This window comes from Bos indicus x Bos taurus, chromosome X (genome assembly GCF_003369695.1).
Source record: "Bos indicus x Bos taurus breed Angus x Brahman F1 hybrid chromosome X, Bos_hybrid_MaternalHap_v2.0, whole genome shotgun sequence".
In the NCBI taxonomy this organism is placed as follows: domain Eukaryota; kingdom Metazoa; phylum Chordata; class Mammalia; order Artiodactyla; family Bovidae; genus Bos; species Bos indicus x Bos taurus.
Window position 1 is genome coordinate 77962230 of NC_040105.1, and position 27801 is coordinate 77990030.

Genomic DNA, 27801 nt, shown 5'->3' on the forward strand with positions numbered 1-27801 from the left:
ACAAGCACTACACAGAACATAGAACTCGAATAAAAAGAAAATAAGCTTAAATAATGTTATTCTTCTGGCATGCACTTTAAGACAAAATATTTATAAAGCTCTAAAGCATAAGGTTTCATATCATTGTGAAATATAAAGATAATTAAAACATTAACAGTACAAGCCACCAGTCCATGAAAACAGGGGCTTTTGCTATAGAGAAGAATGTGCTTTAATGTATTAAAAGTTCATATTGTTCATAAAGTTCCTTCTTCCTCATTTAGGCAGGAAAATGAATTGAGTTCTCTTCTCCAGGTGACTTTGCCTCTTTGACCTGCCATGGCCCAGTGCTCACTTTATCTGGTGATTCATTTTCAATAACTCCAACAGTATTTGTTCTGACATTTTAATTAAAATATGACCACTATCTCATCCTGATGATAAAAAGGCCTATGTATCAGTGAAAACTAGCTTTTCAGTGCCTCAGTGCACCTGATGACCCCTCTGAGCACATAGTTCTTACTGAAGAATTTCACTCATGTTCTGAACCATACATCATTTCAAAATGGGATCATATTAACCATTAAGATTAATGCTTAAAAATCTAAAATGGCTAGAAGATGCTAAGGAATGAACACATAAATTTGACTTTTAAAAAAGAAAATTATATGCATTTAAAAAGTGAAGAGCAATGAGACAAGACTCAAATTTAGTGTATTATTTGAGACCACCACACAATGAAATTACAAAAAAATTATGAAAAACTTCAGAAAAAAGAAGGAATTCAGAGTTTTTATAAGCAAGGTAATTAAAGCCAAAGATAAAACTGATTTCATATTACAGTTAAGAATATTGTTGTGTACCATAACTCTGCAATCAAATTTTTAACAATAATACTAATAATTATATGAGATTTTTTAATTAAAGAAAGTAAATATGGAACAAATTAAATTCTAAACTAAAGTGAAATAAATTTTCAGGTTGCAGGATTTGATTCAGGCAGCTCAAAATGAAATTAATTATACAGATACAGCTCCTCAGAAAGGATCAGTTTGTTTTCCTATGTAAATGCCCCTTTATGCACTGTCTCTGCAAAGAAAACAAGCAAGACACACAGGAGATGAACTAAAAGGAAACACGGGAAGTAGGGAGGAAATAAATTGTTGCCTGAACAAACATAGCATTCAAAGAAAATGAAGACATATGAATCAATGAGGAAACTGGCCAGAATTCAATTGGACATGATAATCCTATAATGAAAATCACCATCACTTCATATAAATGAATAAGATCGATTAGGCTACGTTTTGATCAATTATACACAAGATTCACTACAATTTGCTCCATTCATATCTATAAGAATTACCCTATGATGTGGGGAGAAAAGTTACAAAATTTATGGCTGGAAAGCATTTTTCCACCATGAGTAAGTAGCAAAGTGATATATATATCTTGAAAGCTAAATATCACATCACTAACATACTATGCATTAAAAGACAATTATTGGTCAGGAAGGATTCCTGCATTTGCCAATTAATAGTTTAATCTCTCAGTCGAACCAAGTTTTTTTTTTCCTTAATAAATGAAGAAAACTTTTTCTGATAAAGGAATATATGCTTGTTGTACAACATCTATAAAATAAAGAAAATTAAAAAAAATATATTACCTATAATTTCACCAAGATTGACAGATATCCTGACAGTTTTTTTCTATGCAAGTATGTACACATATAAATGTATAGTTTTGCACTTAATATATACACTGTGTGTGAGATGTATATTTTCCTTTATCCTTACAGAAACTATCCTATTTTTAGGAAGAGAATGTGGTTAATCATCCTAGGAAAACATTTAAGTACTGGTGCTGAATATAACAGATTTCAGTTCAGGCTACAGAAACCTTTAAGACATCTCTAAGAAGAGTAAAGTGGTCATATTACCTTTACATCATGAATCACTGATTATGGTTCTTACCTATCTCCGTTTCGGTATATGGAGTAAACAATTTCTGCACAACTGGTTCTAAATCTTCTCTTGCTGTTTTAGAAGATGTACAAGTCAAATGAACCAAATCTGTTAAAAAAAAAATATTTTGAGTTTCCTGCATATCACAAATTTCACTGTGTACTAATATTCAAGCCACTAAGCTGGTGCCATGGGGGAAGAGAATCAAGTAAGTCATGGCCCCTGCCTTTAAGAAGTTTATGATCTAGTGATGGGGGCATGTGAAAACCAAAGCAATAGGCTATGTGTGTTAACTGTATAGCGAAAATACACGTTAACTAAGAGGGAGCATATTGAGACTCATGAAGTACCAGTGGATGGTTTTGTCAAATCAGCACAGTGAAAAAGCTTAGGAAACCTGTGTTCATAGAAAGAGCTTAAGCTATTCTTAAAACATTCCCAACAAAGGTGGATAAAGGATTGCCAAGCAAAATAGTGTATAAAAAAAAAAGACTAAAAGTGGACTATCTATTTACTTTTAAGAACACACTTCATATTCTTCAGACTGAAAAGACCATTTATGCAAACTTTACTGATAAGTTAAAAACAAATCATCTATTCATTATAGGGTTCTCTAAGAAAGCTTTTGGGGAATACTGTTAGCTTAGTTTAAATCATACATATACTTAAAGGTCTATAATATGGCACAAGTCAAAACAGTCTCTAATATTTTCAGGATTTCCAAATCATTTTGTTTTGCATTTACAGATTCATGAGGCCTGGACTTCAAAGAATGTCTGGGTTAGAATATCATGTACAAAAAGGCCCACCACAGAAGTGAAATACTGCAGTCTAAGGCACTTAGAATTCCTAAAGGCCTACATATTAATACATAGGGTAAAGGAAGGACAAAAGGGTCTATGTACTGAAAGGAAGAACTAAGGGGATCCCTAAATGGGAGTAATTCTTGTGGTTCTGTAAAGGGCTTAGGGCAGAAAAGAATTATGGAAGAAAAAAATACATATTAGAGAAAAGTATAAGAACTGAGACATTCCTGCTCCTAAAACCCCAATAGAGAAGTACATGTGCTTCTTTTCTAAAAGTTTATTTTAGGCTAGTAGACTTTTTTAAACCTCAGGAAGATAGTTCAAAGTTTACAACAGAAATGTAACATCAGAATAGAATTCTCTTTAAATATATCTAAGCATAGAAGGGCTTTTAATAACCATGTGAACTAAAATAAAATTTTGTAGTATTTTTTCCAGGTTTACCAACTAAAGTGATATTCTAAAGAAGTTTCTGTCTTATGTATGGCCAATAAAATACCCATTCTATTTAAGCAATGTTTTTATATGAATGTAATAACGATTCCCATTGGTTCTGGGATATTGAAGGATATATGGTACTAATTACTTCAAAAGGTAAACAACCTTCACAACAAAATTATTCCTAATGAAAATAATGAAATATTTTATTTCCTAATGAAATAAAAATTTTCAACTGTTATATAACTTTGGTGGGAAGTTTAAAGTCCCTAGATAAATTCTGAGTTAAATAGAGTATATAACTATAAAGGTAGAAATCTCTGATGTAACACTCGACAGAAATTGTCCTGTCTCTCATCTTAGTCTTCAAAATACTAACATTCACATCAAAGTTATTAATTTTCCAGTTCTTTCCTATTCAATTAATGTGTACTAGAGGAAATAAAGTATATTTAAAAAAATATCTTAATAGTAAACTACTAGTTCTATACATCAGGATATATAAAAGAAATACACCAAGTAAATATATCCTTATGTTTCCTAACAATGTAAGAGAGTTCAGTTCATGCAATGATAGCAAAATTTTCTAGTAATAACGTCAGATTAGCATTTTGTGCTTAACAAGTTTTATTACAATTCTTAGAAGAAAAAATTAAAGACACCCATAACTTTAATGCTAATGTATATACCTTGATTCTGCTTAGATTCTACATTATTATTAAATAATTGATTTACAATTTTAAGGTATGAACAACTGTTTTTCCTTCCTGCTTCTTGTTATCTGCTCTTCCTGTTATCTATATTACTTTCTTGTTTAGGTCACTTTGAATTTACTGTTTCATTTCAAATCAGAGAGGTTGTGTTTTTGTTTCAAAATTGGCTTATTAATCTTCATACATCTCATAAGTCTTTAGTGAGAGCAAGTTTTAGAGTCAGTTTTCCTCTTCTTTGTTAAATATAACTTTCACTGAATTTCAATGGGTGTTTAACAAATATTTGTGGGTAAAGACAATTTGCTTCCCCGCCATGAGTAGACATTTGCTTCCCTGCCATGAGTGGACATTAAGTATTCAGTCTTAAGAAGACATATGTGTGCATACAAATATATGTATGCATACACATGCATAGGAAAACTTTACTAGCTTCTTGTACAAAATGTGGAAAATTATTTGACCGACCAGGGTAGAAGTAAGGAAATTATTAGTGGATAATCCTTAAATTATTTAAATCTGCCTGAGAAATGCTCACAGACACTTTAAGATACTTATATGAAATTCTCAAAATAATTGAAAAGATTATCTAGAATTTACTGTACAGCAAACTTTCATATGTCAGACACTACCCTAAGCATGTCTGATGTATTATTTCATTTTACCCATGCAACAGTCAATCACTATTTTCATTTTACAGGTAAGAGTTAACAGTGGAGTTAAGCAGATCTCTCAAAGTCATGCAATTAGTAAAAGGAAGAGCTGAGGCTCAGAGCTGAAATTCAAGTCCACATGGTCTGCCTCTGGAATGCCCACTCTTAGTCACTAAATGATGCTGAGTAATTGTAATAATCTCTTGTACAAGGTGCTGCAAGTCACTTCGGGTATGTGTATAAAGATACAAGAGGACTTTTCACAAGGTAAAATAACTCCTGTGGTGCTGGAGAAGACTCTTGAGAGTCCCTTGAACTGCAAGGAGATTAAACTAGACAATCCTAAAGTCAACCCTTAACATTCATTGGAAGGACTGATGCTGAAGCTCCAATACTTTGGCTACCTGATACAAAGAGCTGACTCACTGGAAAAGACCCTGATGCTGGGAAAGACTGAAGACAGGAAGAGAAGGGGATGACAGAGGATGAGATGGCTGGATGGCATCACCGACTCAATGGACATGAGTTTGAGTAAACTCCAGGAGATGGTGAGGGACAGGTAAGCCTGGTGTGCTGCAGTCCATGGGGTTGTAAAGAGCTGTACACAACTGAGTGACTGAACAACAAAAAAAATAACTCCAATCAAGTCATTGTCTAGATACTCAACTTCCTCTACTTCCACTTTACTAAGCAATGAATTTCAAGGAATTTAATTTGTGTTTAATCATTTATCAAAACTGTAATGTATTTATGATAGCTTGATTAATTTTATACAAATAATAATTTGAATTACTGAACCCAGAAGACAGTTTTTTTTTAATACTGAGCTTACTGCCTTAAGAAAATTTTAAAAAATCTATTTCCATTAATTATTTGAAATGAGTGATAGTGGCAATCAAATATTTCTGATACTTAAATTCCATTGTATATATTTAAAGGGGTGATGTTACTGTTTTATTATGCCACATCAACATTTGTACTGCTGGAAACTACATTCTTGGTAATTATTTGAATCTTATGAAAAATTATATAAGCCAACTTCTAAGTGTTTGAGGGGTACATGAGCAAAAAGGCTTCAAGACCTTAAGGGGTTAAAGTAATCACAAAACCATACCCAGAACATGTCATATTTCTATTAAAATTTGAATCTCTATGTAAAATGCTACTTCCTATTCTGTGACCAATTCTAATTCCTTTCCATCAAACTAACTTGCTGAATAAATGCTAAAAATGATCACAAATTAGATCAGTGGGCCAACTGTTTTCCTAAAAGTATTATATTCATTAGTACCAATTAACAAATATAACTTAAGAGTTTGGAAGATGCAATAGAATTGGAAATGTTGCCCACTGGCATCATGTGAGATTATAATTGACTTGAAAATTGGTTTAAATCCTGAATCTACCTTTTATAAACTAAGTTCCTTTTTACTTTCATTGGCCAAATGGCTCAGTGGTAAAGAATCCACCTGCCATTGCAGGAGACACAAGAGACTTGGGTTTGATCTCTGGGCCGGGAAGATCCTTTGGAGAAGGCAACAACAATCCACTCTAGTATTCTTGCCTGGAAAATCCCATGGACAGAGGAGCCTGGCCAGCTACAGTCCATGGGGTCACAAAAGAGTAGGACATGACTGAGCATAGCTCAGCATAGGAATAAAGGCTTAATGGCATAAAAGATGACAAAATGTGTTCTCTGTCACAAATTCCTCTTTTGGCAATATATTTACCTTTGTATTAGAATTAAATAAACTGCAACATATCCTAATAACACATGAAATTTTTCACAGCAAAGAAAATCACAAGCAAATTGAAAAGACAACCTATGGAATGGGAGAAAATATTTGAAATGATGTCACCAATAAGGGCTTAATTTCCAAAACATATGAAAAGCTCAAACAGCTCAATAAAAAAAAAAAAAAAAAAAAAAAACAATCAAAAATGGGCAGACCTAAATAAACATTTCTCCAAAGATATACAAATGGTCAACAGGCACATGAAAAAATTCTTCACGTCACTACTTAGAGAAATTGAGGATCATCTTGATATATAAGCCAAATGTTAATAACCATAAAAGGGAAAATCGACAGTAACTCGATAGTGGATGACTTTTTAATGACCCATTTACACCAATGGACAGATTACCCAGACAGAAAACCAATAATGAAACACTGGCTTTAAATGACACATTAGATCAGATGGACTTAATTAATATTCTTACATCATTTCATACACAAGTAGCAGAGTACACTTCTGAAGTGCACATAGAACTTCTCCAGAATGTATCGCACATTAGGTCACAAATCAAGCTGCAGTAATTTAAGAAAACTGAGACTGTATCAGCAATCTTTTCTGACCACAATATTGAGATTAGAAACAAATTACAGGGAAAGATAAACTGTAAAAAACACATACATGTGGAGACTAAACAACCAATGGATCACTGAAGAAATCAAAGAGGAAATAAAAAATACCTAGAGACAAATGACAATGAAAACACAATAATCCAAAACCTATGGGATGCAGCAAAAGCAGTTCTAAGAGTAAAGTTTACAGCAATACAATACAACCTCAGGAAACAAACAAACAAACAAAACCTCAAACAACCTAACCTTAAACCTAAAGCAACCAGAAAAATCCAAAATTAGTAGAAGGAAAGAAATCATAATGATCAGAGTAGAAATAAATGAAACAGAGACAAAGAAAATAATAGAAAAGATCAATGAAAAGTAAAAGCTGGTTATTTGAAAATATTTTTTAAAAAATGATGAACCTCTAGCCAGACTCCTCAAGAAAAAAGGGAAAGGGCTGAAATCTATAAAACTAGAAATAAAAATGGAGAAGTTACAAAAGACACCACAGAAACACAAAGGATCATAAGAGACTACTACAAGCAACTTTGTCAATAAAATGGATAACTAGAAAAAACTGACAAGTTCTTAGAAAGGTACAATCTTCCAAGACTGAACCAAGAAGAAACAGAAAATAAGAACAGACTAACAACAAGTACTGAAATTGAAACTGTGATTTAAAAACTTCCAACAAACAAAAGTTCAGGACCAGATGGCTTCACAGGTGATTTCTATAAGATATTTAGAGAAAACTTGACTTCTATCCTTCCAAAACCCTTCCAAAAATTTTCTGAGGAAGGAAAACTCCCAAGCTCATTCTACAAGGCCACCATCACTCTGATAACAAAGTCAGACAAAGATATCAGAAAAAAAGAAAATTACAGGCCAATATCACTGATGAACACAGACATAAAATTTTCAAAAAGTACTAGGAGATCAAATCCAACAACATATTAAAAAGATCACACACCATGATGAAGTGGGCTTTATCCCAGGGGTGAAAGGATTCTTCAGTATATGCAAAATTATGTGATACACCACATCAACAAATTGAAGAATAAAAATCATATGATCATCTCAATAGATGCAGAAAAAGTTTCTGACAAAATTCAATACTCATTTATGACAAAGTCTCCATAAAGTTGGCATAGAGGGAACCTACCTCAACATAATAAGCATGATATATGACAAACCTTGGAGAAGGAAATGGCAACCTACTCCAGTATTCTTGCCTGGAGAATCCCAGGGACGGAGGAGCCTGGTGGGCTGCCATCTATGGGGTCACACACAGTCGGACACGACTGAAGCAACTTAGCAGCAGCATCAGCATGACAAACCTACAGGTAACATTATACTCAATGGTGAAAAGATGAAAGCATTTCCTCTAAGATCAGGAACAAGACAAGGATGTCAACACTCATCAATTTATTCAATGTATTTTTGGAAGTCCTAGCCATAGCAAACAAAGAAGAAAAAGAAATAAAAGAATTCAAATATAAAAAGAAGTAAAAGTGTCACTATTTTCACATGACATAATACTATACATAGAAGACCCTAAAGATGCTACCAGAAAATTATGAGAGCTCCTCAACAAATTTTGTAAAGTTGCAGGATACGAAATTAATACACAGAAATCTCCTGCATTCCTATACACTAACAATGAATGATCAGAAAGAGAAATTAAGGAAACAATCCCATTAATCACTGCAACAAAAATAATAAAATATCTAGGATTAAACCTACGTAAGGAGACAAAAGAACTGTACTCCAAAAACTATAAGAACCTGAGGAAAGAAATAAAAAAAAAAAAAGACACAAACTGATGGAGAGATATACTATGTCCTGGACTGGATAATTAATATTGTGAAAATGACTATACCACCACAAGTAATCTACAGATTCAATGCAATCCCTATCAAACTACCAATGGCATTTTTCACAGGTCTACAACAAAAAAATTTAAATTTTTTAAGGAAACACAAATGACTCTGACTAGCTAATGCAATCTTGAGAAAGAAAAATGAAGTGGGAGGAATCCAGCTCCCTGACTTCAGACTACACTGCAAAGCTACAGTCAACAAAACAGTATGGCACTGTCACAAAAACAGAAATATAGATCAATGGAACAGCATAGAAAGCCCAGAGATAAACTTATGCACCTATGGTCAACGAATCCATGACAAAGAAAACAAGAATATACAATGGAGAAAAGACAGTCTTTTTAATAAGTAGTGCAGGAAAAACTGAATAGCTACATGTAAAAGAATGAAATAGGAACATTCTCCAACATTATACATAAAAACAAGCTCAAAATGGGTTAAAGACCTAAATGTAATGATATGTACTATATAACTCTTAAAGGAAAACATAGGCACTCTCTGACATAAATTGCAGAAGATCTTTTTTGATTCACCTTTCAGAGTAATGAACATAACACAAAAACAGACAAATGGGACCTAATTAAACTTAAAATCTTTTGCACAGCAAAGGAAACCAGAAACAAGACAAACAGACAACCATCAGAACGGGAGAAAATATTTCCAAATAAAGCAACTGACGAGGGATTAACCTCCAAAATATACAAACAACTCATGCAGCTAAATAACAAAAGAAACAAACAAAACACCCAATCAAAAATGGATGGAATATATAAACAGACATTTCTCCAAAGAAGGTATATAGATGGCCAAACTGTACATGAAAAGATGCACAATGTCACTAATTATGAGAGAAATGCAATTCAAAACTACAATGAGATACCACCCCACACTGGTCAGAATGGCTGTCATCAAAAAAATCTACAAACAGCAAATTCTGGAGAGAATTCTACAGTGCTGGTGGGAATGTACATTGGTATAGCCATTATGGAGAACAGTATGGAGGTTTGTTAAAAAACTAATACAGAGCTACCATATGATCCAGGAATCCCAAGTCTGGGCATGTACCCGGAGAAAACAGTAATTCAAAAAGATACATGCATCACAATGTACACTACAGCACTACTTACAATAGCTAGGATATGGAAGCAACCTAAATTGTAATCAGCAGATGAATGGATAAAGAAGCTGTGGTATATATACACAATGGAATATTACTTGGCCACGAAAAAGAATGAAACCATGCCATTTGCAACAATGTGGATGTTCTTGGAGATCATCATTCTAAGTGAAGTACGTCAGATAAATAAAAACACCATATGACATCACTTAATAGAGGAATCTAAATAATGACAAAAAAAAAAACTCATTTACAAAACAGAAACAGACTCACAAAAATGGAAAACAAACTTAAACAAACCAAAGGGGAAAGGTGGGGGAGGGATGAATTAGGAGCTTAGAATTAACAGATACACACTACTAATTATAAGACAGATAAATGACAAGGTCTTCCTGTATAGCACAGTTAACTATATTTAATAGTTTGAAATAACCTATAATGGAAAAAAAATTCTGGCAAATGTGTATATATGTGTTTATGTGTGTGTGTGTATATACAAACATCTAAAGCTAAATCATTTGTTGTACCCCAGAAATGCTGCTGCTGCTAAGTCGCTTCAGTTGTGTCGGACTCTGTGCGACTCCATAGACAGCAGCCTACGAGGCTCCCCCGTCCCTGGGATTCTCCAGGCAAGAACATTGGAATGGGTTGCCATTTCCATCTCCAATGCATGTAAGTGAAAAGTGAAAGTGAAGACGCTCAGTCGTGTCTGACTCTTAGCGACCCCATGGACTGCAGCCTATCAGGCTCCTCCGCCCATGGGATTTTCCAGGCAAGAGTACTGGTAGTGGGTTGCCATTGCCTTCTCCAACCCCAGAAATGAACACATTATAAACCAACTATCTTTTAATCAAAAAAAGAAGCTGCAAAATAAGCTTTAATTGATTTAATTCATAAGAGAAATAACTGAAAAACTAGTGAATCAAGTGCCAGTCACAACTAGCACTATTGAAACAAAAGCATCTGAAACTCATAAGTCAGATGTTACTCAACACAAAAGTAGCAATAACAACACAAATTTGGTACTCTAAAATTGGGTTTGCACGTTCATGGATGGGAAGAATCAATATAGTGAAAATGAGTATACTACCCAAAGCAATCTATAGATTCAATGCAATCCCTATCAAGCTACCAACAGTATTTTTCACAGAGCTAGAACAATTTCACAATTTGTATGGAAATACAAAAAACCTCAAATAGCCAAAGCAATCTTGAGAAAGAAGAATGGAACTGGAGGAATCAACCTGCCTGACTTCAGGCTCTACTACAAAGCCACAGTCAAGACAATATGCTACTGGCACAAAGACAGAAATATAGATCAATGGAACAAAATAGAAAGCCCAGAGATAAACCCATGTACCTATGGACACCTTATCTTTGACAAAGGAGGCAAGAATATACAATGGAGAAAAGACCATCTCTTTAACAAGTGGTGCTGGGAAAACCGGTCAACCACTTGTAAAAAGAGTGAAACTAGAACACTTTCTAACACCATACACAAAAATAAACTCAAAATGGATTAAAGATCTAAATGTAAGACCAGAAACTATAAAACCCCTAGAGAAGAACATAGGCAAAAGACTCTCCAATATACATCACAGCAGGATCCTCTATGACCCCCCTCCCAGAATATTGGAAATAAAAGCAAAAATAAACAAATGGGACCTAATTAAAATTAAAAGCTTCTGCACAACAAAGGAAACTATAAGCAAGGTGAAAAGACAGCCTTCAGAATGGGAGAAAATAATAGCAAATGAAGCAACTGACATACAACTAATCTCAAAAATATAGAAGCAACACCTGCAGCTCAACTCCAGAAAAATAAAAGACCCAATCAAAAAATGGGCCAAAGAACTAAATAGACATTTCTCCAAAGAAGACATACACATGGCTAACAAACACATGAAAAGATGCTCAACATCACTCATTATCAGAGAAATGCAAATCAAAACCACAATGAGGTACCATTTCACACCAGTCAGAACGGCTGCTATCCAACAGTCTACAAGCAATAAATGCTGGAGAGGGTGTGGAGAAAAGGGAACCCTCTCACACTGTTGGTGGGAATGCAAACTACAGCCACTATGGAGAACGATGTGGAGATTCCTTAAAAAACTGGAAATAGAACTGCCTTATGACCCAGCAATCCCACTGCTGGGCATACACACTGAGGAAACCAGAACTGAAAGAGACACGTGTACCCCAATGTTCATTGCAGCACTGTTTATAATAGCCAGGACATAGAAGCAACCTAGATGTCCATCAGCACATGACTGGATAAGAAAGCTGTGGTACATATGCACAATGGAGTATTACTCAGCCATTAAAAAGAATACATTTGAATCAGTTCTAATGAGGTGGATGAAACTGGAGCCTATTATACAGAGTGAAGTAAGCCAGAAAGAAAAACACCAATACAGTATACTAACGCATATATATGGAATTCAGAAAGATGGTGATAATAACCCTGTATGCTAGACAGCAAAAGAAACACGGATGTATAGAACAGTTTTTTGGACTATGTGGGAGAGGGAGAGGGTGGGATGATTTGGGAGAATGGCATTGAAACATGTATAATATCATATGTGAAACGAATCGCCAGTACAGGTTTGATGCATGATACAGGATGCTTGGGGCTGGTACACTGGGATGACCCAGAGGGATGATATGAGGAGGGAGGTGGGAGGGGGGTTCAGGATGGGGAACACATGTACACCTGTGGTGGATTCATGCTAATGTATGGTAAAGCCAATAAAAATTATAAAGTAAAAAAAAAATAATAATAAATTTCATGGTAATATTAAAATATTAAAAACATGAATTTTAATTAAAAAAATAAAATTGGGTTTGGAATACCCATTTCTCACATAAGATACTGCCTTCTTGCAAGTTGTTGTTTTGAAACACAGGAGAAGTGGGATTTCTACTCAGAATTTGCACATCAGTAAAAATGTATGCACTTAAAAGTGACAAGTCTAATGTAAAGTCGCAGGGTGACACAGTAGAGGATGGTTATACAGGGCTGGTATTACTTCTCTTTGTATCCACTTGGCCAAGTCAGTTTAATCTCTCTGGCCTCAGCATTTTTATGATTAAATGGAAGGGGTGGAATTAGTTCCATCTACAAGACTTCTTCTAGTTCTAAGGTTTTATGAATCTATCTTCATACTAATCAGCCATGATTCTTTCAATGATGACAGATCTTAAGCCAAAAACTGACAGTACAAATATAAATGTAAAACCTAAATTTTACATTGAAAATTTGCTTGCTGAAAAAAGAAATTCCTTAAGCTTCTGAGATTATCACACACAGCAGTCATTCACTCTATGCAAGTAGACAAAATTTTTCCAAGTGCATTTATAGAAACTTTATGTATGGGCTAGTCAAAAAGTGCATTTTGCTGTGCAACTTAAGTAGGACTAAATGTACATAGGGACTGATGTGCCTCATACCTTATCTTTCATACAGGCACAAAGGCCAAATGTCATTTATGTAATATAGTCCAATTAAGAATATATGACTGTGTCAATAAGATAGAAAATGTCAGAAATACATTTTCTTTATGATACCAAGTAAGGAACTGAGTGCGATGACACATGCCAGACAATTTGGTTTTTGAATCCAACCATGAAAAACTCTACAGTAACTCCATTTTCTCAATAGAATTTAATGGAAAAACAAAAAACAAATCCTTTAATATCAACTTAAGATCACTAAGAAAAATCAGTTTCTCTGTAAGATTAAATCTGTGCTTCATAATGATAATACTAACACAACAGAACAGAAAAAAGACACCAATGATTGTTTTAAATCATTACCTAAACTCATTTTTATGAAATGTATAACAATTGCTTGAAGGGATAATAAAGCAGAAAAGATTATATAAATCATTACAATGAGTGCTTGATGGTATTGAACTCTGCCTTCACCAAAACCTTATATATTGACCTTCCTCCCACTGCTTCTTTGGAGCAGTGTCTCAGAGCTATCTGAGGTGCTGCCTCCCAGTCTGCAGTCCTCATTTTGTCCCAAAGAAAACTTACCTTGCAACTGTCAAATTGTACATCTTTTTTAGTTGACAGTTATGGTGATTGACAAAGCGATCCAGATTGGACTACCTTCCTTTGCCTAAACTCTACGGTGAACTGGAGATTTGGTACCAGCAGTGGCCCCTTGTGCCCATTCGCCTCTTTGGTGAGTGTAGACAAATTTGGGTAAGTCTCTCCTGGTTCTCAAATCTCCCCTATTGGTTGAGATTCTGAGTTTTATTTGGCGGTGGAGCAGGTTACTTGCCCCTCTCCCAGTTGGAAGGATACTGGGGCAGGGCCCAAGTGAAACTTTTCATCCAGGGTATACCCATTCACGGTCTAGACACTGAGTGGGACTTGGTTGAAAGATACTGAGAAATTCCCACCCAGTCAAAAGCTATTGGGTGCGGGCTGGCTGAAAGATGCCAGGGGAATTACTCACCCAGTGGAAAGGTATGGGGGTACTAGGGAGGGACGGAGGGGTAGTCAATTGAAAAAAAAAAAATCGAGGAATACCCGGAGATCAGATGAAAGAGGCTGAGGTCACTCCATTGTAGGGGACTCAATGGTCTTGGCTGAGTGGTTAAGTAAGAAGCTGATCTGACAATTTCCCTCATTCGACTACCTTTATAGACTTTGTTGGAATAAAAGGAGAATATATGAGAGCTTTACTCTGAAGAAAAGGGATGTCTTCTCCCGGCCAGTTTTTGGTTTTCTCAGGTGACTGAGAAATATACGGGAGTCGTGGAGGCCTAGTCCTCATACCATGTGGTGGTCCCATAGGGAAACCTACTCATTAATTAAAATACTTGCTTGTCCAGGGGTCACACATAACTGGCCATTCAGTGACTTGATCAGCCACGGTGGTTTAGATTGCCAGCGGCAGAATCTGAAACATGTAAAATGGGCTGAAACAACTCTGAGATGACTCCCAGAGGAGTTAAGCTCACAAGCAGCACGCTGGCCCACTACACAATTTCACTAGTGATTTTTATCCCAGGCAAATTCAACTTAAAATGGGAAACAGAATATCAAAAATAGAAACAAAGGGGTATCAGAAAGTCAGCCTTTAACACTCCAGCAAGATGCATGTACAATGCGTATGGAGCTCATACTTGCAAGTACCTAGTTCATTGGAGAAATTAAACTAAAGGAGATCTCAACCTAAAATGGCCAGGTTGGGACTCTTTTGATATTCCAAAATTGCTATTTTTGTGTGCACAATTAGAAAAGGCCAGCTGTGCTTGCTTTGATTGGTATCTAGAAACTTCTAAAAGAGGAAACAATAGAGTAATTTCTTTGCAGAAAACCAACAAGAAATTGCTTGAAACTATATCAGAACTGAAAAAGGATGCTAGCACTGACTCTGCCAGGTTGCAGGTCTAGTGGGACTGGGAAGTAATGTTTTGCATTTATGCCATTTGGCTTTTGATTTCTGGGTATCACTTTGCCATCTTTTTTGGGGCATTCTTGCCACTTGACTTCTGATTTCTGGGTATCTCTTTGCATTTTGTTTTATTTGGAGTGTGACTCCCAGCTGGTGAGGTTCTGGTTTGGTTTGGTTTTGTTGGTTTGGTTTGAGCACTCTAGACTGTTGGGGGCCAGAGTGAGGTACTCCGCCCATGGCAAAGGTCATGAGGAAGGAGGCTCGACATACGCAAAGGCGGGATCGAGCCTCAGGAGTCCCCCTGGAAATCCTCGAGCGTCTACCCCATAACCAGAGCCTGCCTACTTTACTACTTTGTGCTCTTACCTACACCTCTGACTTTACGGGGGGCTGTCCCCCACCACCTCTTTCGGAGAAGGAGTTAACCTAGAGCTCCAGTCAATAAAAACTCTTGGGTGTGGCAAGAGTGTTTTAACCTACAAACTCCTCTGAAGGTTCTCTGGCCTGCCTGACAGGCTCGTCCGGCCACATGTGATTGCTCACAGCCTCCCAACCATGAGAGGCACGAGATGCTTTAAACCTTCTAAAAACAGGTTCCTTAGAAAAGTTAGAAAACTATTAGTATAAGTATAATGGGCTAATTAGAAATTGTGTTGGTGAAGGGTTTTTCATTTGTTGAGCCAATGTTTGTTGCTAAGTCTCCACATCCCCTGCCCTTACACACATTAATGAATATATAGAAGAAATAAGTATTAACCTTTGATATTAATCACGTTAGACCTTAGGCTAAGTAAATTCTTTCCTTAACTAAAACCCACTACACCCTCACCCTGTAGGAGTGTAACTTTACTTGGGTGGCGTCTGTTTTGAGAATAATCAGCCCTGGAGAAATAAGTGTCCTGATTGACTGACCGCTGTCACAAGGAGAGGGTCGTAAATTGTCAGCAGGCCCCCCTGGCCAGAAGATGATGTAACACCCCTAAGACCTCTGTATACATTTGTGTGAAGCACCTGACTTTAATAAAAGTCAGGACTGCTGTCCCCACGTGACTTTTGTATAACATCTCAGTGTATAAAAACAGACTCTGGAAAATAAAGAATTGGGATCAGTTTCTCAAAATACTGGTCTCCCCATGTCTCTCTCTCCCTCTGGCTGAGTCTCCATCTGGAACGCGGAACCCACCAAGCTTACTAATTTTGCCTGGGCTTCTAAGATCCGACCGGGGAGGCCTCAGTGTCTCCTCTCCTTCGGGAGAACGGAAGGACGCCTGCGGCCTACGTAAGTGGTGCAAGCTTCTTGTCTTGAAGTTTTATTGGTCCCCCGCGTAAACCAAGCTACTCAGCCTCTTTTCTCCACTGAATTTTCCTACTGAGCTATCCTTATTCTATTACTCTTTATATCTCTAATTAATATCTAATTGAAACTATCGTATCCTGACCCTCGCCGACGCCGTCTCTCCTTCGAGTACCCTGGATCAGCTGGGGCTGGTCCCCGGCAGGTGGCGCCCGAGACAGGGACTTTCGAAGGTAAGCTCCCCAAAGCAATCAGAGCCATCAGCTCTATTGCTCCCCGTTCTCGGAACAACTGGGTCAGCAGCCCTCTTGTTCCCCCGCGGAGCAGTTTGGGTCACCAGCCCTACTGCTCCTCCCTCGGAACAGTTTGAGCCATCAGCCTACTGTTCCTCCCCCCGGGACAATCTGGGCCATCAGCCCTATTGTTCTTCCAGTGTTCGGGACGGCTAGGACCCCACTCAAGGGTGCCGCGGACCCCCCTGTAGGATAGACAGGGCGAGAGGAGTGGGAAGTGTTGAAAGTGTTAAAGAGTTAGACTTAGAGAAAACAGTTTCTGAAGTTAAAAGGCCAAAGAAAAGCCTGATCTTTTGATAGCTTAAAGCAAAATCTTTTACTATACTTAATTTTCTGACATGGGTAATACTGAATCAAATGAAAGACAACTCTTTATAGGAGTAATTTTACAGTTATTAGGTAAAAGAGGAATCAAGGTTAAAAAATCTGCCATTCAATCATTTTTTTCATTTGTACAAGAGCACTGTCCCTGGTTTCCAGACGAAGGCTCTGTTAACTTAGATGTCTGGGAAAAAGTAGGAAAACAGCTAAAAACTTACCATGCTGAACATGGCTCAGAAAAGGTGCCTAACGATGCCTTTTCCTTATGGAATATCATTAGAGATGTCTTAGATCCTGCCCCAGATTCAGAAAAAGTACATCTTAAAGGGGATAGTGAAGAAAATGCTGTAGCTAAACCTGCCTCTGAATCTAAAAGAGTGACTTTTAAAGAGGAAAATGAGGATGAAACTGTAGTTAAACCTGAGGAAAATGAGAAAAACGAAGACCTGCCTGACTATCGGCAATTAAGAAAGATGTTAGCAGCTATGACTACTCAGGAACAACTTAAAGATAGGGATGAGAAACAGGATCAGCTTCCCCCGAAAGAAAAAGAGAATTTAGACGAGATAACAGCTAAATATCACTCTGATGAAAATTGGCATCTTTTAAACAAAGATGCCCCAAAAAGCCTAAGAGAAACTTCCCCTGTCAGGCCATCAGCTCCAAGGAGCTTAAGGGAAACGTCTCCTATCAGGCCGTATGCCCCTAGAAATTCCCAAGAGACTTTTCCATTTAACCCATATATAACCTCTGGATACCAAACAATTCAAAGAGCTCCAGAGTACAGAGCAGAGGATATGGAACCTATGCCACTGCTGCCACCTCCCATACCAAGCCGTACAGGTCCTATTAACCCCACAAGATTGCCGCCACCTCCTTATCGAAGTGGGAAATTTCCAATATCGATCCCACGGAGACGGGCCTATTCTGCCCCTAGCGAGAAATTCGATCCCCAGCTTCAGGCTTGCTTCCCTTTGATTTTTGACAATGATGAAGGGGAACAAAAGGCTATCGACTGGGAGCCTGTTTCTTTTCAATTAGTAAAAGAACTTAAAAATGCGTGTATTTCATATGGGCCTAAAGCCCCGTATACGATGCAGCTAGTAGAAAATTTAGCAGGCCAATGGTTAACACCTCGAGAATGGAAAACAATTGCTAGGGCCTGCCTGTCCGGAGGACATTTTATACTTTGGAAATCTGAATATGATGATCTCGCTCGTATATATGCTTTTTCTAACCAAAATACAGACCTTAAACATATCACTGAACCTATATTACTTGGTCAGACCGACTACCCCTCGTATGACGAACAGATGAAATTAGATAGAACTGCTATACAACAGGTGGCTGATTGTGCCTTTACTGCCTGGCGTTCGTTGCCTGATGGTACGGCATCAGGTGCCGCTCTATCTGATATTAAACAAAAGTCAGAAGAACCATTTGAAGACTTTGTCTCACGACTCTCAGAAGCTGTCCAGAGAATAATTTCTGATTCTGAGGGAGCTAAATTATTAACAAAACACTTGGCCTTTGAAAATGCTAATTCCACCTGCCAGGCTATACTGCGCCCTATTAGAAGAACTGGATCTTTAATTGATTATATGAAACAGTGTGCAGATGTAGGACCATCAATGCTACAGGGTGTTGCTATAGCTGCAGCAATAAAAGGGAATTCTTATCAGCAGGCAGTCCAATCTTTTTTACTAACAAGAATAAGCCATCACAAGGTGATCCCAATAACCAAGGCAGGAATGCATTCCCTAGAACTTGTTTTTCCTGTGGCCAGGAAGGACACACTTTTCGTGACTGCCCTCAAAAAACACCTGGTTCTTATCTGCCTAATCCGGCCCTACCGGCTATGTTTGCTCCACAGAACCCTGCCCCCCTGCCCATGAATCCTAGGTCTCTTTGCCCTCGCTGCCAGAGAGGATATCATTGGGCGAGGGACTGTAGGTCAAGATCTCATAAAAATGGAACCTTTTTAGGCCCCGACCAGCACTCGGGAAACGGGTTGAGGGGCCAGCCCCAGGCCCCGATAACGATTGGGGCAGCCTCACTAAACCCATTCATTCCCTTCGTTCCGTCGCGGAGCTCATCAGAGCAACCCCAGGCAGCGCAGGACTGGACCTCAGTTCCACCACCTCAACAATATTAACTCCAGATAGCCCGAGTATAAAAATTCCTACAGGAATTAAAGGGCCATTACCAACTGGCCTGGTAGGAATTATACTAGGCAGAGGCTCCCTAGCTATGCAAGGTCTTACAGTTATTCCTGGAGTGATTGATTCAGATTATACAGGAGAAATTCAAATAATGATTTCACCCCCGACTAAAACTTTCCAAATACATCAGGGACAGAGAATAGCCCAACTTTTACTTTTGCCTTATCATACTGCAATTGGGCAAACAGCCACCCAAAATGAAAGACAGGACAAAGGATTTGGGTCTAGTGATATGGCTTTTTGGGTAACAGAAATTACTAAAAAGCGTCCTATGAAATCTATTCTTGTCAGTGGCAAGTCTATTGAAGGGCTATTAGACACAGGAGCAGATGTTTCCTGTATTTCTGGGAAAGACTGGCCCAATTCCTGGCCCACACATACTACCGCAAATAACTTAGTGGGCATCGGGAGAGCTCCTGCAGTAGCCCAAAGTGCAAAAATTTTAAACTGGCAATTTGAGGATACCCGTGGGACATTTCAACCGTATGTGATTCCTTCGCTGCCCTTCTCGCTGTGGGGGAGGGATGTGCTGTCTCAAATGGGCATGTTACTTTTTAGCCCTGATGATAAAGTAACTTCTCAAATGTTGCAAATGGGCTATGATCCCTCAAAAGGGTTAGGTAGACAGCAGACAGGAATAACTGAGCCAATCTGCCCTGCTCCTCTAAAGTTCCGTGCTGGATTAGGGTATCCAAATTTTTGATGGAGGCCATTGTTTTTGCTGCCGACCCCATTACATGGAAATCTCAGGACCCAGTATGGGTAGAACAATGGCCTCTGACTAAAGAAAAACTTCTGGCAGCTAAAACATTAATTTTTGAACAACTAGATTTGGGACATGTCGAGCCCTCCAATAGCCCCTGGAATACTCCTATTTTTGTTATTAAGAAAAAGTCTGGTAAATGGAGACTTTTACAAGATTTAAGAGCTATTAATGCCACCATGGAGGACATGGGGGCCCTACAACCTGGGCTCCCTTCCCCAGTAGCCATTCCAGAGGGATACAATGTAATTGTAATTGATTTACAAGATTGTTTTTTCACCATTCCCTTAAATACTGAGGATAAAAAGCGATTTGCCTTTAGTCTTCCGTCAGAAAATCTTAAACAGCCTTATCTACGGTTTCAATGGAAGGTTTTGCCTCAAGGAATGAAAAATAGCCCCACCCTATGTCAAAAGTTTGTTAGTGCTGCTTTAGAAGATGTTAGAAGTAAATATGAACAAGTCTATATGATCCATTATATGGATGACATCTTAATTGCCCACCCTGATAGGGCTCATTTACAAACTGTCCTCCAAGATTTGACCCAGGCATTAACAGACAGAGGCTTAAAAATTGCCCCAGAGAAAATTCAAGTCAATCCGCCCATAACCTACTTAGGACGAGTTATCAGTTCAGAAACTGTAACTCATGCCCCCTTAAAATTGAGAAAAGATCACCTTGTTACTTTAAATGATTATCAAAAACTTTTAGGCGATATTAATTGGATCCGGCCTTATTTGAAGTTAACCACTGCTGAATTAAAGCCTCTCTTTAATATTTTACGTGGGGATCCTGACCCAACTTCAAAAAGACAATTAACTGCTGAAGCTCAAGAAGCTTTAGACAAAGTAGAAGCAGCTTTATCTGATAGCTATGTAAAAAGAGTTAATTTACAGACAAACTGGCAATTACTCTGCTTAGCTACTCCAACTGCACCTACGGGAGTTTTGTGGCAAAACGGCCCCCTAGAATGGGTCCATCTCCCCGCCCAAGCTAAAAAAGTAGTGGCTTCTTATCCAGGACTGATAGCTACGTTGATATTAAAAGGGAGAAAGCGGAGCATTGAAATGTTCGGTAAAGAACCAGCAGAAATTGTAATTCCATATAATAAAGAACAACTTGATGCTCTTCTAATGTTTGATGAGGACTGGCAGATTGCCATAGGAAATTATTGTGGTCAAATTCTGCATCATTTACCTTCGCATGTTTTGCTGAATTTTATATCCAGACATCCAGTTATTTTCCCTGTCAGATGTAAACAATCTCCTATTCCAAATGCTCAGATAGTTTTTACTGATGGGTCAGCAAACGGTAAAGCCTCCATAGTCACTAAAAATCACCAAAAGGTTTTAGAAACACGGGAAACTTCAGCTCAAAAAGCTGAAATAACAGCAGTCATAGAGGCTTTTGCTATGTTTGCAGATGAAGAATTTAACCTTTATTCTGATTCTCAGTATATTGTCAGGTTGTTTCCACACATTGAAACTGCGGTTTTGCCTGAAAATAAGACTACCATATTTCATTTGTTAAGTAATTTACAGCAACAAATTTGGAAAAGAAATAAAATATTTTTCATTGGACACATTCGGGCTCATTCCGGATTGCCTGGCCCTTTAAATGCCTTTAATGACTTGGCTGACTTGTTAACCAGAAATGCAGTGGCTACGGTGATTGAGGAAGCCAGAGCCTCTCACTCACTTCATCATCAAAATGCTACCGCTTTAAGATATCAATTCCAAATTCCCAGAGAAACTGCTAGAGAGATTGTGCGCTCTTGCTTACACTGCCCCACTGTTTATAATAGTCTACCTATGGGAGTTAACCCTCGCGGTCTCAAACCTAACGTGCTCTGGCAAATGGATGTAACTCATGTCTCTTCATTTGGAAAACTTTCCTTTGTTCATGTAACTGTAGATACCTTTTCTCATGTTATTATTGCAACTGCTCGTACTGGAGAGGCAGTTAAAGACGTTATACAACATCTCTTTACTTGCTTTTCATATCTAGGTCTGCCAAAGGCTTTGAAAACTGATAATGCCCCTGCTTATACTTCTAAGTCTTTTCAGGAATTTTGTTTACAGTTTCAAATTAAACACAATACAGGCATCCCTTATAATCCCCAGGGACAAGCCATTGTGGAAAGAGCACATCAAACATTAAAGCTTCAAATTCAAAAATTAAAAGAAGGGGAGTTTAAGTATAGCTCTCCCCATCAAATCTTGCAACATGCTCTTTTTGTAATAAATATTTTAAATGCCGATTCGGCCGGAACTACTGCAATGCTTCGCCATTGGTGCCCGGAGCAATTGAATGCAAAGCCATTAGTCAAATGGAAGGACCTCCTCTCCGGACAATGGAAAGGTCCCGACCCATTGTTAACCAGCGGTCGAGGATATGCTTGTGTTTTTCCACAGGACGCAGATTCTCCAATTTGGGTTCCAGACAGATTGATTCGTCATGTCTCAGCCCCTCGGATACCGAACTCCACGGCTGCCACGACCCCGCAAGAGGAAGGGACCCCCTCTGCCTCCGCTTCCTCCGCCAGCGCGGGAGATGTCGCCGACATCGAGACAATTGACTTCAGGCACCTCGGATGAGCAAGGAACGGATCCGCCCACCAAACAGATGTCTCAACTACACATACGGGACACTACTCCCCCTGATTCCCCGCGCCGCAGAAACATCCCGGGCCGCCCAACTCAGGCGACCCGGAATGCCCCCATACCCACATGGGGACAAATAAAAACACTTTGTCACCAGGCACGAGGAATGACTTCCTCGCAGGGATCTCCAGCTTCTCCTGAGAAAATGTTTATTGCCATGCTTGCCTTGCTTTCCTGCCAGGTAAGCGCCTCTCCTATTCCAGCTAAGTATTGGGCATATCTCCCAGATCCTCCAACTTTCCAGGTTGTTTCCTGGAATAATGAGCCTATACGGGTCAACACAGACCAACCTCAGCTTTTGGGAGGATTCTATACTTCTTACACCAAAGATAAATATCCTATTAATTTTAATTATACCTTCAGGGGATTAATAGACGACCTTCCTGTTTGCTTTAACTTCCCCAATAATCCAAAGAGTTTTATTACACCCACTAAAGAAGGGTGCATTGGGGCCTCTACAAAAATAATTGTAACAGATTCCTCAAAAATAGATTCCCAGTCTTTACGTCATCGGGTAGTTTGGGTATTAGTGGCCCGCTTGCCCGGGATCCGTGACCCTTATGTGACCCTGCGTTTTACACCCCCTCCCGGTTATCCAGAGTGTTATAAGGTTGCTCCTTCAGATGAAGTGTGGAAGACCATAGATGGCCGTACTGGGTATCCGACTTGGACAACTTGTACTTATAGTTCAAGGATCAATTATAGAATACCAGGCGGTGGGAATTATACTATTCAGGATTGGAGCAACCCGAATCCGGGTGAGGATCCATTGATCAAGAAAACATTTAAAGGCAGATTCGAGAATTGGAATAGGATTCCTCTCCCTTGGCCTGCGCAAGCCACTAGATGGCACATTAACCAATTTGTTCCTCCCATGCTGTCTTATACAACTAAAAGCAAAACCTATTGGCAGCCTGAGATTTGGAGAGCCCTTGCTGCTACTGCCCCCGTTTCTTTATCTCGCCCAGATAACGATTCCACTTATTCTGTTTTAGCGTGTTTACCCTCACCTTATGTTTTCCTTTTTACTAATGACTCCAACAAACTTAATGTACGCATGAATTATTCAGGTGGACCTAACGTGGTAACTTGTGAACAATGTATGCTTTCATCCTGTTTGACCCCTCAATATAATGTTTGCTCTTTTGTGGTGTTGCGACGCCCACCCTATCTCATGATACCCGTGACAGTGACCTCCCACTGGTATGACAATTACGGTCTCGCCGTGTTACAACAACTACAGGATTTAATGCGATCACGACGGTTTGTGGGCTTACTTATTTTGGGAATATCAGCTTTAATAGCAGCAATTAGTTCTGTTACTGCAGCAGCAATATCATTGACTCAACAAGTGCATACTGCGCAATATGTTGATACCATGTCTAAAAATGTTTCTTTAACTCTAGCAACTCAGGAAGCTATAGATAGGAAATTAGAGATGAGAGTAGATGCCTTAGAAGAAGCAATTATGCATATTGGGACTGAGTTACAGGCTTTGAAGGTGAAGATGGCTTTGACATGCCACGCTGATTACAGATGGATATGCGTGACATCTTTGAAAGTAAACGAGACAGATTATGAATGGGAAAAGATTAAAAATCATATCTCAGGTGTTTGGAACAGTTCTGATATTGGCCTGGACTTAGGGAAACTTCATAATCAAATACAGACCTTGGAACACTCTCGACTGGATTTTACTGCCACTGGAGCAGCTAATGACTTTTTTCACACCTTCTCTAATTTTATTTCTGGAAAAAATATTCTGTCTAATATCCCTGGTTATGTTGTTTTTGGTGCTCTAATCCTACTTCTCATAATCACTCTTCCTTGTATTGTCAGGATTCTTCGGCAGAGCATTCGGAGGCTCGCGACTGAGCTGCATCTGGCTGCTTTAAGAAATAAAAAAGGGAGAGATGTTGGGGGCCAGAGTGAGGTACTCCGCCCATGGCAAAGGTCATGAGGAAGGAGGCTCGACATACGCAAAGGCGGGATCGAGCCTCAGGAGTCCCCCTGGAAATCCTCGAGCGTCTACCCCATAACCAGAGCCTGCCTACTTTACTACTTTGTGCTCTTACCTACACCTCTGACTTTACGGGGGGCTGTCCCCCACCACCTCTTTCGGAGAAGGAGTTAACCTAGAGCTCCAGTCAATAAAAACTCTTGGGTGTGGCAAGAGTGTTTTAACCTACAAACTCCTCTGAAGGTTCTCTGGCCTGCCTGACAGGCTCGTCCGGCCACATGTGATTGCTCACAGCCTCCCAACCATGAGAGGCACGAGATGCTTTAAACCTTCTAAAAACAGGTTCCTTAGAAAAGTTAGAAAACTATTAGTATAAGTATAATGGGCTAATTAGAAATTGTGTTGGTGAAGGGTTTTTCATTTGTTGAGCCAATGTTTGTTGCTAAGTCTCCACATCCCCTGCCCTTACACACATTAATGAATATATAGAAGAAATAAGTATTAACCTTTGATATTAATCACGTTAGACCTTAGGCTAAGTAAATTCTTTCCTTAACTAAAACCCACTACACCCTCACCCTGTAGGAGTGTAACTTTACTTGGGTGGCGTCTGTTTTGAGAATAATCAGCCCTGGAGAAATAAGTGTCCTGATTGACTGACCGCTGTCACAAGGAGAGGGTCGTAAATTGTCAGCAGGCCCCCCTGGCCAGAAGATGATGTAACACCCCTAAGACCTCTGTATACATTTGTGTGAAGCACCTGACTTTAATAAAAGTCAGGACTGCTGTCCCCACGTGACTTTTGTATAACATCTCAGTGTATAAAAACAGACTCTGGAAAATAAAGAATTGGGATCAGTTTCTCAAAATACTGGTCTCCCCATGTCTCTCTCTCCCTCTGGCTGAGTCTCCATCTGGAACGCGGAACCCACCAAGCTTACTAATTTTGCCTGGGCTTCTAAGATCCGACCGGGGAGGCCTCAGTGTCTCCTCTCCTTCGGGAGAACGGAAGGACGCCTGCGGCCTACGTAAGTGGTGCAAGCTTCTTGTCTTGAAGTTTTATTGGTCCCCCGCGTAAACCAAGCTACTCAGCCTCTTTTCTCCACTGAATTTTCCTACTGAGCTATCCTTATTCTATTACTCTTTATATCTCTAATTAATATCTAATTGAAACTATCGTATCCTGACCCTCGCCGACGCCGTCTCTCCTTCGAGTACCCTGGATCAGCTGGGGCTGGTCCCCGGCACTAGACATCTGGTACAAACTGCTTGAGCTAATATGGGAAGCATTTCCTCTTAAGTTTCCACATCCCACCTGGGAAGTCACTGGAAAAAATTTTAAATGACTCGTCAACATATAGCTATGATCCAATGACAAGAAAAATGGCCTAAAACATTAGATCTTTATTGTCACAGGATAGGAAAATGGACTGAAGTTCACTTATGTCCAGGACTTTCTCCTATAATCAATAGCCTGGCATTAATCAAACTGAGACCTGCACTTCCCCAGAGGGACAATCCTTTCTGGGACAACACTTACTAGTCAATCTGCCCCTGTTATCAGAGCTGGTTTGAGCACTCTCTAATTTAAATTTTAGCGCAAGCTGGAATCAAGATTGCCAGGAGAAAGAAACATCAATAACCTCAGATACCCAAACGACACAACCCTTACGGAAGAAAGTGAAGAGGAACTAAACAGCCTCTTGATGAAAGTGAAAGAGGAGAGTGAAAAACCTGGCTTAAAACTCAACATTTATTAAAAAAAGATCATGGCATCCAGTCTCATCACTTCATGGCAAATAGATGAGGAAATAATGGAAACAGTGACAGATTTTATTTTCTTGGGCTCCAAAGTCACTGCAGATGGTAACTGTAGCCGTGAAATTAAAAGACGCTTGCTCCTTGGAAGAAAAGCTATGACCAACGTAGACAGCATATTAAAAAGCAGAGACACTACTTTGCCAACAAAAGTCTGTCTAGTTAAAGCTATGGTTTTTCCAGTAGTCTAGCATGGATGTGACAGTTGGGACTATAAAGAAAGCTGAGTGATGAAGAATTGATGCTTTTGAACTGTGGTGTTGGAAAAGACTCTTGAGAGTCTCTTGGACGGCAAGGAGATCTAACAAGTCAATCCTAAAGGAAATCGGTCCTGAATATTCATTGGAAGAACTGATGCTGAAGCTGAAATTCCAATACTTTGGCCACCTGATGCGAAGAACTGACTCATTGGAAAATACCCTGATGCTGGGAAAGATTGAAGGCAGGAGGAGAAGGGGACAACAGAGGATGAGATGGTTGGATGGCATCACTGACTTGAAGGACATGAATTTGAGCAAGCTTTGGGAGTTGGTGATGAACAGGGAAGTCTGGTGTGCTACAGTCCATGGGGTCACAAAGAGTCGGACACAGCTGACTGACTTAACTGACTGACTGACTGATGAGACCATGACCACAGAAAGAAAAAGACAGTATTGCCATATTAGACTCCAGAGAAAACTGATTAAAATGAAATTTTTTATTTCTTGGAAACTGCAGAACCAGTTCTTTATTGCATATGCAATTAAAAATAGTTAGCTTGTTAAAAGGCCTGCCTAGGGAAAAGCTTGAAGTTAACCCTTGCCATGTCCTTGAAATACACAGCCCAGTTTGCCTGAGACCTTATTCTTGGGCAAATTAGAGATTCAAAGCTAAAAAAAAAGTGGGGAGAGGGCAAAGAGACATTTTAAATCTCAAACAGAAAACTAAGAGATCTTTGTCTGTAATTATGTATGTCTCAGTGTGTCTTTGTTTTTGGACAATATTGCCGAGATCAGTTTGTAAATGGGCTGTAATATAACTGGCTTAAAGAAAAGTAAGTGCTTTTAAATCAAATAATTCTAAACACAAGAGAAATTAACCTAAATGTATTTCAGGTTCATGTGAACTAGGGAATATTTAGTATTAAATACTTGGTATTAATGTTTGTTTGTTG

At 38.8% G+C, this 27801-nt stretch overlaps 1 protein-coding gene across 3 annotated transcripts in view; it reads right to left on the reverse strand.

Moving 5' to 3' along the window:
- The window catches only part of CHM (CHM, Rab escort protein 1), a 260457-nt gene that overhangs the window by 20288 nt on the left and 212368 nt on the right, over positions 1-27801 (reverse strand). For all 3 annotated transcript variants that reach the window (XM_027533285.1, XM_027533286.1, XM_027533287.1), the window contains one exon: positions 1953-2051. In XM_027533285.1, the coding sequence (XP_027389086.1) occupies positions 1953-2051 (99 nt within the window). The remainder of the gene's footprint in view (positions 1-1952; positions 2052-27801) is intronic.